Source organism: Phasianus colchicus, chromosome 15, assembly GCF_987193195.1.
Source record: "Phasianus colchicus chromosome 15, bPhaCol1.hap1.1, whole genome shotgun sequence".
Taxonomy (NCBI): domain Eukaryota; kingdom Metazoa; phylum Chordata; class Aves; order Galliformes; family Phasianidae; genus Phasianus; species Phasianus colchicus.
This window is the reverse complement of record NC_143450.1, coordinates 2,391,472-2,403,679: the sequence shown is the minus strand read 5'-3', so window position 1 is coordinate 2,403,679 and position 12,208 is coordinate 2,391,472. Positions and strand designations below refer to the sequence as shown.

The following is a 12,208-nucleotide window of genomic DNA, read 5'->3' as shown; positions in this document are numbered from 1 at the left end:
GCTTGAGTTGGCAGCACCTACGTAGTTCCCTTAACGAGCCTTAACCAGCTCTGGCATCGTCACTGGGTGCAATGGACAGTATCTAGGGGATGCCAGGTGCTGGACAGGGGCTGCCCCTCACAGCCCTTTCCCCAAAGCCCTCATCTGTTGCCTTGCTGTCCCCAGGAGCTCATAGAACCACAGAGTCACAGACTATCCCGATTTGGAAGAGACCTGTAGGGATTGCTGAGCACCACAGAATTCAAGCCCTATATCTGAGGGCACTGTCCAAATGCCTCTTGAAGTCTGGCAGCTCGTGGCCGTGCCTATTGCCTTGGGCAGCCTGTTCCATGCCCACTGCCCTCTGGTGCAGAACCTTTCCCTAACCTAGGGACCTGCTCTGGGCTGAACAAACCCAGAGGCCTCAACTTTCCACCTGGTGGATGAGGAAAAGGCCATGGATGTTGTCGACCTCGATTTTCATAAAGCCTTTGGCTCTGCGTCCCTCAGCATTCTCCTGCAGGAGCTGCATCCCATGGCTTGGACAGGTACACTCTTCACTTGGTACAGAACCAGAAAATGGTGGTGGATGGAGTTATATCCAGCTGGTAAATGGTCGCCAGTGGTGTTCCCTAGGTGCCAGTCCTGGGGCCTGTCCCATTTAATATCTTTACTGATGACCTGGATGAGGGAATTGAGTGCATCCGCAGTGAGTTGGCAGATGACAACGAGTTGTGGGAGGTGTTGATCTGCCTGGGGGTAAGAAGGCTTTACAGAGGGATATGGAAAGGCTGGAGAGCAGGGCTGAGGCCAATGGGATGAGCTTCAACAAGACCATGTCCTGTACTTTGTCCACAATAATCCTAGCCAATGCTACAGGCTTGGGGCAGTGGCTGAAAGCTGCGTGGGGGAAAAGGATCTATGGATGGCCATCCCCCAGGAGCACTCCCAGCAGGACACATGACACAGTCACAGAATCAGTCCATCAGTGCCCATCTCTGCCTCCTGCTGCCCAAGGAGCAGCCTCATGAGGTCTGTGAAGGAATGGAATTCCCTCCGGGCTCTGCTCTGTGCCTTAAAGGCCTCATTGTGGAGACTGGGGTCAGCAGAAGTGGATGGCTGGAGCCAGCCCATTGACGGGGTATGCACACAATAGCTCAGTGTCCCCAGCCTGGTGCTGTGATTGTCCCCATAGTTCAGCCCAGCCCAGTGATTCAGAGCTGTGGTTGCAATGACTCAGCCACTCTCCTCTTCTGCCACCCCAACGTCATTCATGGCCCATCTGCTCCCCGTGGCACAGCAAAGGGAATGCAGAAAATCAATCACAAAAATCAATCCATCCTGCCCCAACTCGTCCTCATCCAAGGGGATGGAACAGTGCAAAGAGCAATGCAACTTTGCCCCATTGCTCAGTGCTGCAAAACCCAAACTGAGCTATGGGAGCAGGGTGCAGCCTTCTCCATGGCGCAGCCATACCACAGAAAAACCTCTGCATCCTGTGGGCAGAGGCAGCTGTTTCCAACTCTTCCCGAAATGTTTTTCCAGAGATACCATTATCTTGAATCAGGTCAGCTGGGGGTGACCAAAACTGTGGCTTTTGGCATAGGTTTCCAGGCACCTGATCCTCAGCCCTGCCATAAATAGCTTGTGCTCAAAACAGTGTAAGTATTTGGTGTATTTCTCTTAATAGAATCGTAGAATCTTTTGAGTTGGAAGGGTCCCTTCAAGGCCATCCAGTCCCACTCCCTGCAGTGAACAGGGATACCTACATCTCCATCAGGTGCTCAGAGTCCAGTCCAGCCTGACCTTGGGTGTCTCCTACATCTCCATGTGAGATGTAGGAATCCCTGGGAAGGGAAGGAGAGGAAGCAAACAGAGCGTGGCACAGCAGTGGCTTTCTTTAGTCTCAAATTGTGTGCTTGCATCTTGGATGCTGTCTGCAGTGCTGGTTCCTCTGCCCGAGGGGAGACATAATGAGCTGGAAAAGTGCAGCAAGAATGGCTGGGTAGACCTGGGAGTGCTTAATGCAGATGAGGGACACAAAGGATTTGTATGAAATCATTCACCGGAGGTGTTTGTGTGTCTGCCACAGATACTTGGAGGCATGAATGAGGCGAGGAGGAGAAAGCTTAAATGCAAAGCTGTAATTTCACAGCACTCCTCCATACAGGATGCTGGGGATGTTTACAGGTTACATGGCTCAAAAAAGCAAATACGTACATGTACAGAAGAAAAAGGTGGGAGGATGTGAGAAAACTCACCGCTAGGGAAAGAAGATGTTGGAGGGGGGAGGGAGGATTTGAGACCTGCTGGGAGAGGATGCAGGAGAGCAGCTATGCCCTAGATTATGCTGGGGAGAGAAGGCTGTCAGGGAGGGGAGGCTGTGCCAAAGGGAGGATGGAGACAAGAAGCCCATTGAGCACAGGAGGCAGCTTTCACAGCCTTGGCTGCGCTGCAGTCCAGCTGCTGGGACATCTCTCCCCCTGTCCACTGCTGGAGCCCTGAGGGGATCTGCACACAAAGCCTGGCAGCTGTGAATGCTCTCTGTGTTGTCTGCACAGACCCAGAGCTTGGTTTCTCCTCCGTACAGTGCTGATAGGAGGGCAGCATCCCTCTGTACAGGGTGCAGGCACACCCAGCACACAGAAGTGCCCACACTGTGCAGGGGACATTGTGCTAGAACACATAGAAGAGAGGTAGTAAATATGGGGTTGCTGAAGGCTGTTGGTTTGCCTGGTGGCTGCTTTCCTCTGCTGCTCTCCCATGGGACGCACAGCCTTGGAGCAGTTTTCCCATCTCTGTGCCCCTGCAGTACAGGAAGAGAGGTGCTGGGTTCACAATAGTTCACCAGCAGTCTATGAAAGGCCTTTAAACTTTTTGCCTGTCCCTTCCGTGTGGTTTTGCACGGCTGCTCTCAGTATTTCTGGAGTCTACTTGGCAAATTGCTAATGAAAGGTTTTCAGCCCTGCAAGAGTTAATTCCTCATGTCTGTGCAGCAATTCAGCTGCTGCTTTATATTCCCGAGCATTCCCTTCCTTTACACCACCCCCTCCCAAATGCAAGGCTGCATTTTCTTTGCTTGGTGTCTCCATGTAGGTTCTACATGTTCACTGTGCTCAACCAGCCCTGCTGCTATGCTGTCCTCACTGTGGGCCACCAGCCATGTCCCAGCCACGGGCCCACAAACCTCACATGGGCAAGCATCCCCAAAATTTCATTTTGCCTTTTCCTTTGTTTGTGGAATCACAGAATCATAGAATTGTGTCAAAGGCCATCCTGAAGTCCGGAGAGACAACATCAGTGACTCTTTCCTTGTCCTCTGGTACAGTTTCACCATTACAGAAGGTCACTGAGTTGGTCAGGCAAAATAAATTGGTCAGTTCCACCATATTAGCACTGACAGTCCCCAAGTCCCCAAGAAGGACTTACACTTCCCCCTTGGGGGTTTGCTCCCATTGAACACAATGTCTATTCCAGCCCTGATCCTGCGATGGGAACTTCTTCCTTCCCACTAACAAATGCTCCAGAAGATGGAAGGCTGGACCACAGCTGATCTGAAGGTTTTTCCCTCCTCTGTTTCTAAAGATTTCATCCCTTGCAGCAAATGAAAGACTGCTGTTAGCTTTCAAGCTATGTAAATACGCTGCCTGGTCCCCAGAACCAATAAAGATGCACAAGAGCAGAGAGAAGACGAGATGGAGGCACCCTTGAGGAGAGCACTGAGATCACCAGCTGCTCAAGTTGGGCATTGCGTTTGGGCTATGGCAGAGGGCAGTCAAACTGCATAAGCTTTCAGGAAGCCCTTTCCTCTTGGAGCTGTTTGAGCCACATTTCATGTTCCAGCTCCCACTTGGGTGCTAAATTGTGTTGTTGCTTTAATTCAACATATTTGCAACGATGAGGTAATGGAGTGATCTGTAACAGCCCCACGTCATCTGGGCCTGGCTGCTGTCGCACCCAAGAGCGTGAATGTTCCGCTCTGTGCAATGGGGCTTGGCAGGCGTGTGCAGTGCAGGGTCACGGGCAGAGCAAAGCAATGACTCAGGCTGCCAAGGGAGAGCCGGGGCACAGGGCTGCCCTCCCCGAGTGGGGCTGCAGTGCTGCTCTGACTCGGGTCATGCCTTCTCATTTTCATCTATCCGTGCTACGCTGGGGAGAGGATAACTCCGATTTTGTGCTGTTCTGGGTATTGCTGGGATATGGTATCCCATTATGGGCTGGAAAGAGTAACAAAAGTCTGAACAGTGCTGGGTCAGCCCATACAGAGGCTGCTGTTCTTGCTTTGCACAGGGCACGATTCCACTTTGCAGCTTCTCTTTGTGCTTATTATCTCTGTCCCATTGCAGGTGCTGAGCTCTGGCATGTAAAGCCAGCAGTGCGTGAAGCGGAGATGCTAACAGCTCGGGAGCTGCCTGAGCTGCTGAGAGCCCCTTGGGAAGAGATATGTGCCAGTGTAAGTGAGGTCTGTGTAAGGAGGACAGAAAGGTTGTCTGCAGAGTGTGGGGCTCTTGCTCAGCCTGAAGCAGCAGAGGGCAGGGTGGTGCTGAGCAGAGGGTGCTGGTAGCTTTGTGCTCAGGGTTGGGTGCTCCAGGGGTCTGCCAGGAGCAATGCTTGGCCCTGCCCCTTCTCCTGGGAGGGAATAAGGGATTAAAAAAGTGGTGGCACAACTCAAGCATCCATCCATCCCTCTGCTTTCTTGGTGCTTGTGGGGCTGGGGGACATGACACTGTTACACCAGGGTGGCAAGAGCCCCACAAGGCTGGTGGCAGGGATGGGTCACCATTGAACAGCCAAATGTGGGTGGCTGCATTCCACAGCTCCAGAAAGCTACAAAATGAGGGAGAGATCAGGATATGTGAGCTGGAGCCTTGCCCAAAGGCTTTTGTTTTCTTGTAATGGTTCCCTTTAATGTAAAGCTGTTTCTCGTGGCTCAGCAGCTGCGGTGAAGCAGTGCTTTGGTAGCACTGTGATATCAGACAAAAGATGGAAAAATAAACGTTATATTATAAACGTGATCTTGGCTGCTTGTGTCACCACATCATAACCTCGGTGCAGAGACCAGCCTGGAGTTTGTGGCATGGAGCTGCAGGGACCACATCCATTCTCTGTGCAGAATACCTCCCACTGGCAAAACTGCCGTGGACCCTAGAAGCCCAAACACCCTGGATACACAGCTCAAGCCTTTCTTGTCCCCATAGTGTCTGTGTGGCAGCATGGCCCTGTTTGGGCTGGATCTCACTGAGTGTAGGGGCTGACCCAGCCAGGAATCAGCTCCCTGCTGGCATACACGCCTGCTTTGTCCAGATGGCCATGTTAGATGGGCAAATGCCTTGCAGCGTGCTGGTGTCCCTGGCTTATTGTCACACAAGCACTTTGTCCTTGCCCCTGTTCTGTATGTGGGGCAGGAGCCAACAGCACAGGTCTGTGTCCTGTGAATGACAGCCACCCCAGTAGCATCCCTTGGTACACCTGAAGGATGCTCCAGCCCTTCCTGCTGCCACCAGCATCTCCCCAGTCCTCCCCGTCCCCTGCTCATGAGGACACAGCCACCAATGTCCCCACCCTGCCCCCAGGCTCCTTTCTACCTGCCATGTCCCCACTGCTTCAGCAGGAGGGATGAGGCACACGCTGCAGGCATGGACACAAGGGACTGCTAGGATAATTTTAAAATGAGGGCAGAGAGCTGATTCTCGTTTGGCTTAATTCTCTTTAGGTTGTTTTGTTTAACACTTTTCCTAAGGGCCCTCTTGATTAGCTCGGCAATGACAAGCTGCTAATTGGGGAGTGTGATGCCCCAAAGTGGGATATTGGAGATGGGAGCAACGTGCCCTCGGGTGCCTGGCAACTCACATGCAAAACTGGGACAAAACAGCTGTGCTGAGGTGTCTCTCCGACCTGGAGCTGGAACAGAGGAGCTGGAGGGGCACATAGGAAAGCCAGGCTGGGAGATAGGAGGCTTATTTTTAAATTCACTGCTGGTGAACACTGAAGTTCTGCTCCAAACAGACCAGGTCAGTGGCAGTAGGGAGAGGTGCCAGGGTTGGTCCGTAGGGCTGTACAATGGACACAGATTTATTGACAACGCAAAGCAGCCTCCAACATCAGTTAACCAGTCGTCTCCAAAGCTTTTGGAACACACATCCCTGTCAATAAAAGATCTCTGAGCATTTATACACTGCCAGTATAAATACATTTATTAATTATTCAGATGTACTGCTGTGTATTTTGTGTATTTTGTAAAGGGCAAGACAAAAGAGCTTGGGTCCCTAGGAAGAAGAGAGGGTCACCCTATTTGTCCCACATCCTGCAGGACAAGAGGGGAAGCAGCTGCTTAACACCAGCTAGTCCTGCTTGCAGAATCGTGTGATCCCCCCTGTCATGGCAATGAGAAAGATAATTCTATTCTGACTCCAAAAATTGGGCTAAAGTTGTGAAGATGGATGGATGGATGGATGGATGGATGGATAGATAGATAGACAGACAGACAGACAGACTAGCATATAGACAGACTGACGGATAGACGGGTGGATGGATGGATGGATGGATGGATGGGTGGATGGATGGGTGGATGGATGGATGGATGGATGGATGGATGGATGGATGGATGGATGGATGGAAGAATGGGTGGATGGATGGATGGATGGATGGATGGATGGATGGATGGAAGAATGGGAGGATGGAAGAATGGGAGGATGGAAGATAGATGGATAGATAGAAGGAGGGATAGATAATTGGAGAAATGGATAGATAAATGGATGGATAGATGGATAGAGTGGTGAGGTACTGGAACAGGCTGCCCAGAGAGGTTGTGGATGCCCCGTCCCTGGAAGTGTTCAAGGCCAGATTGGATGGGGCCCTGGGCAGCCTGGTGTAGGATTAAATGGGGAGGTTGGTGGCCCTGCATGTGGCAAGGGGGTTGGAGATTCATGATCCTTGAGGTCCCTTCCAACCCTGGCCATTCTGCGATTCTGTGATTCTATGGATAGGAAGACAGACAGACAGATAAATAGATAGATGATAGAGAGAGAGATAGATAGAGAGATATAGAGAAATGGATAGAGAGATAGGATAGATAAATGGAGAGATGGATGGATGGTTAGATAGATGGGTAGAAGATAGATGGATAGATAGATGGATGGATATACAGATAGTTGGAGAGATGAATAGAAGATAGGTGGGATAGATATGTAGGTAGATGGATAGATAGGTAGGTAGGTAAATGGATGGATGGATGGATGGATAGATAGATAGATTGATAGATAGATAGATAGATAGATATAGATAGATAGATAGACAGATAGATAGATAGATAGATAGATAGATAGATAGATAGATAGATAAATGGAGATATGGGTAGATAGGTAGGTAGGTAGGTAGGTAGGTAGATAGATAGATAGATAGATAGATAGATAGATAGATAGATAGATAGATAGATAGATAGATAGATGATAGATAGATGTAGGTGATGGATAGATTAATAGATCAATAGATGGATAGATAGACAGGAAATTGAAGGATTGTGAAGTGGAATTGCAGAGCAGGAAGAGATGTGGCAGAGCTTTCAATGCCTCTCATTCCTCCCTGAGTATGCAAGGCTGTGAAAGGAGCCACCTTAATGATGGGGGGGCTGCTGTGGAACGGGGGCTGCTCTATAGGGCAGCAAGACCCAGAAGGACCCAACAGCACTCAGCCAGTGGGTGATGACTGAAACTTCTTTTTTTTATATATTTTTGGTGGGGTTTCTCTTGGTGTGTGATTTTTTTTTTTTTTAGTTGCTGTGGGTTTGTGGTTTGGGTTTGGTTGTTTTTTTTTTTCTTTTTCCTTTTTTTTTTTTTTTTTTTTTTTTTTTCCCCGCCCACTGACCTTTTATTTTTTTTCCAGGCTCTTCACCCTCCCGCTCCCCTCCCTTCATCATCTCCTCCATCGGCGAACCCCACGGCCCCCATGGCAATGAGCCCGGTGTGCCTTCGCTTCATCAGCGCTAATTACCCGAGGTCGCTGTGTCCAAGCAGCGCCTTTCTCCTCCCCACTGACACATCGCCCTTAGGAAAACCCCATTTACGTGCGTGAGACCAGGGCTGCCCCCGCGATTGCACGTTCCGGGGGGGGCTCGGCTGGTGAAAGAGGGGGTGCAGTAGGATTTGAAGGGAAATCCAAGTGGATATCGGGGTTGGGGGACCGGGATTGTGTCAGGGTCTCAATGGGGTGCAGAAGGATTTCGGGGGGCTGCCTCAGTAGGCTTCAGGGGGATTTGAGAAGGGGAGGTGTCTCGGGGTGTATGGGGAGGAAGAGTTTGAGGAGGGTCTCCGAAGCGCCTCCTAAGGTGGGGGCACACGATTTGGTGCTACTCTCATACCTGTAGGGCTCGGGGAGTGGGTTGGGGAACATCCGATGGGAGGTCTCTCTGTGTGCGAGGGCATTGTCGGATGTTGGTGGGGATGTTGGTGGGGATGTGCCCCCAACCCCATTCCCTCCTCCATCCCCGTGCTATGCAGCCGCGTTCCTGCAGGGGCGCCCGCGGCTCGGTCCGTTGGGAGGGGATGCTTTGCCCGTATCCTACGTGCTGCTAAGGGGAGGGCCAGAGCCGCGGAGACGGCGGTGGAGGGTCGGTATTTCTTCGGCTGCCCTCCCCCCCGATGTGCCCTCAGCACATGTGACAGCGGCTGCTTGATTTTGCCCTGTGGCTGCGAGATGGGTTGCAGCCCTCCTCATTCACCCTCAGTGCAGGGGGGGGCTTGCAACAAAGCAGGAGGGGGGGCCCTACCCCGAAAGCACCACCACGTATTCAGAAGAAACCATTTTTATTATTTTTTTTTTCCCAAAGAAAAAAAAAAAAAAAAAAAAAAAAGCAATATAAATATTAGAGTATAAAACTTGCGTGTAACACATCGACGTCGGTCTATATGGGTATAAGAAGGATATAAGCATATATATAATATATAAGTATAATTCAATATTAGACACATGGAGAGGGCAAAACGTGTTTCATCTCACGTACACTCGGAGCACAGACCACATGGAGAGAAGATACAGAGAAAGTGAAAATACTGCTGTTCCACAAGTTAGTTACTGAGATAAAATAACACGCCACTAAATACACGACACTCGCTACGCTACCTCAGATTGCAGGTTAAAAAGAAATATAAAGACTACGATTCACCTACGGCATTGCTGGGGGGGAGAAGGGGGGAGGGAGTGGGGTGGCAGCTACATGGGGCTGTGGAGCAGCTGTGGGGTTGGGATGGGGTGAGCATAGTGTTGTCCCCCAGGGTGTGGGAGGGGGATGTGTGTGTGTGTAGGGGGTGAGTTAAGTGTTAGTGATTAAAAAAGAGCAAAAAATCCTATGTGAAATTGAGTGGCCCTTAGGAGGGTTGGGGGGGACCACCCTCTCCCCACCCGCACCCACTTCGGGTGCCAAATTCCCTCTCTGCCTTCCTGAGGGGGGGGGGAGGGAGCATGGATGCTGTGATACGGGGAGCTTGAGGTGTCCCCAGCAGCATCACCAAGGCCACCAGGACCCTCCTCTGGGCTGAGCCCTCTTGGAAGGGGCACAGCATGGACAAATCCAACTCGTTGTCCTCCCGTTCCCTCTGGGAGGTGGAAACCCCAAAGCCAGCATCACCCTCCCCCCCGCAATGTTTTGTCCCAGCTGATTCCTGGGCTCATGCCATTGCAGGGACCCCCAGCCCATAAATCCCTGGCCCAAACCTGCTCCCCATGTGCCACCAAACCCACTGCCACTTTCTTGGTACCCAACAACCCCCTCCCCCCCCACTTCCCAAATACAAAGCACCTTCACCCCATGCTGCGTGGCCATGCGAGGACATCCTGGGGGCTGGGGATGTGTGTTCCAAAGTGCAGCTGTGACACAGGTGATGCACACGTGGGGTCATGGCGAGGTGCAGAGCAGCCCCCTTCCAGCCCCGTAGCTTTAATTCCAAAAGAACATTAACTGTACATATAAATATTTACTGCAACGCAGGGATGAGATGTGTCTGCTCAGAGCCCCCCAGGGCCGCGCCGAACCCCTGCTCAGACACCAGGAGCTCTCAGGGCCATGGCTGGTTGTACTTCAGGAAAACAAAACAAAACAATAACTGTTTAGGATGCAGCTCTGCATTGTTCCCTTTGACTCATGCAATACAAACACTTTTTTTTTTTTTTTTTTTTTTTCCTTTTCTTTTTCGGATAACAGCTGAACAGGAACCGAAGCACTCCCTACCCACAAATCCACCGCTACGAATAACCCAAGGTGAGTTTCACGATGTTAAAGAGCAGAAAATGTGGAGCATGGGGCTTTATGCTGGGAAATTCCTTTTTCTTTTCAAAAAAAAAAAAAAAAAAAAAAAAAGATCAAAGCTCTATAAATTAACAGATGGGTGTTACAGTTATTTACACTGGACGAAGCTGAGCGAGAGCTTCATGCCTTTCTCAGACCATCTGGGAGCAAATCGAAGCCAAGGATTTGGCCGAAGCCTTTCGACCTCGTGTATCCTAACACCCAAGGGGTCGTATAAAACGTTAGCTGTATTCACAGGGCACTTGTTTGTGTTAGCTTTAGCTTTCCAGATTGCTTTTCATCATGAGACCTAACAGCAGGCAGCCTGCTCCTAGCTCTGACGATGACAAATACATTCGCAGCGCTTCCTAACTTTTGCGTCGCCAAGAAATAAAAATAAAAACCAAATCCACATTCGTCCTCCTGTGGTGTTGGGGAGTGCTGGCACGCGCTGCCCGGCCGCTCTGACGTCTCCTTTCTACTTCTTCTCCTTCTTGCCAGATTTCTTCTTGTTGCCACCTGAGGGTTTGGCGTCGCGTTTGCCGGCGGCGTTGCTCAGCGTGGCGGTGCTGCCCGGGATGTAGACGTTCTGCCGGTAATCAGGGACGTGCTGCAGGGTGAACTGGGGGCCGTAGCGGGCGCTCAGCCCCATGGTGCCTGTGCCCCCACCCAGTGTTGCATTGACATCAGCGGCTTCTGCAGGGACAGAGGAAAGGAGTGGGGTTAGCACTGGCTCTGAGTCTTCGTTCCTCTTGCAGTGGGGAGATACCCGCAAGCATCCCTCTCTTCCCTCCAGAGGGAAGGCTAGGTTGAGCCAGGTCTTGGGATGTGGGGAGGAGATGGGGATGGGAGGTGGAGATGGGATGGGGATGAGAATGGGGACAAGGGTGGGAAGTGGGAATGGGATTGGGGATGGGAACGGGAGGTGGGGATGGCATTGAGGATGGGAGGTAGGGATGGGGTTGGGGGCAGGGATGGAGTTGGTTGAGGATAGGGATTAGGTTGAGGATGGGGATGGGAGGTGGGATAGAGCTGGGGTTGGGGATGGGGATGGGAGGTAGGGATAGGATGGGGATGGGAGGTGGGGATGGAGTTGAGTTGGGGATGGGAGGTAGGGATGGTTGAGGATGGGGATGGGGGGTGGAGATGGGAGGGGATGAGAATGGGGACAAGGGTGGGAGGTGGGGATGGGGTTGAGGATGGGAACGGGAGGTGGCAATGGCATTGAGGATGGGAGGTAGGGATGGGGTTGGGGATGGGAGGTGGGAGGTGAGGATGGTGTTGGGGGCAGGAATGGAGTTGGGGATGGGGGGGGAGGTGGAGATGAGATGGGAATGGGAATGGGGACAGGGATGGGAGGAGGTGGGGATGTGGTTAGGGATGGCGTTGAGGATAGGGATTGGGTTGAGGATGGGGAAGAGAGGTGGGATAGAGCTGGGGTTGGGGATGGGGATGGGAGGTAGGGATGGGATGGGGATGTGGATGGGAGGTGGGGATGGAGTTGAGTTGGGGATGGGAGGTAAGGATGGGGTTGGGGATAGTTATGGGAGGTGGGGATGGTTGAGGATGGGGATGGGGAGTGGAGATGGGAGGGGATGAGAATGGGGACAAGGGTGGGAGGTGGGAATGGGGTTGGGGATGGGAACGGGAGGTGGGGATGGCATTGAGAATGGGAGGTGGGGATGGCATTGAGAATGGGAGGTAGGGATGGGGTTGGGGATGGGAGGTAGGGATGGGGTTGAGGATGGGGATAGGAGGTGGGGATAGGAGGTGGGGATAGGATGGGGATAGGAATGGGGACAGGGATGGAAGGTGGGAGGTAGGGATGGAGTTTGGGGTGGGGATGGAGTTGGAGACAGGGGTGGGAGGTGGAGATGGGATGGGGATGGGAATGGGAACAGGGATGGGAGGAGGTGGGGATGTGGTTGGGGATGGGTTTGAGGATAGGGA

General features: G+C 51.9%; 1 protein-coding gene across 9 annotated transcripts in view; it reads right to left on the bottom strand.

The window, feature by feature from the left end:
- Positions 1 to 10,308: 10,308 nt before the first annotated feature.
- LOC116231941 (protocadherin gamma-C5-like) overlaps positions 10,309 to 12,208 on the bottom strand; it is a 63,198-nt gene continuing 61,298 nt past the window's right edge. For all 9 annotated transcript variants that reach the window (XM_090150926.1, XM_090150927.1, XM_090150929.1 and 6 more), the window contains exon 4: positions 10,309 to 10,954. In XM_090150926.1, the coding sequence (XP_090007052.1) occupies positions 10,737 to 10,954 (218 nt within the window). In that variant the 3' untranslated portion in view covers positions 10,309 to 10,736. The remainder of the gene's footprint in view (positions 10,955 to 12,208) is intronic.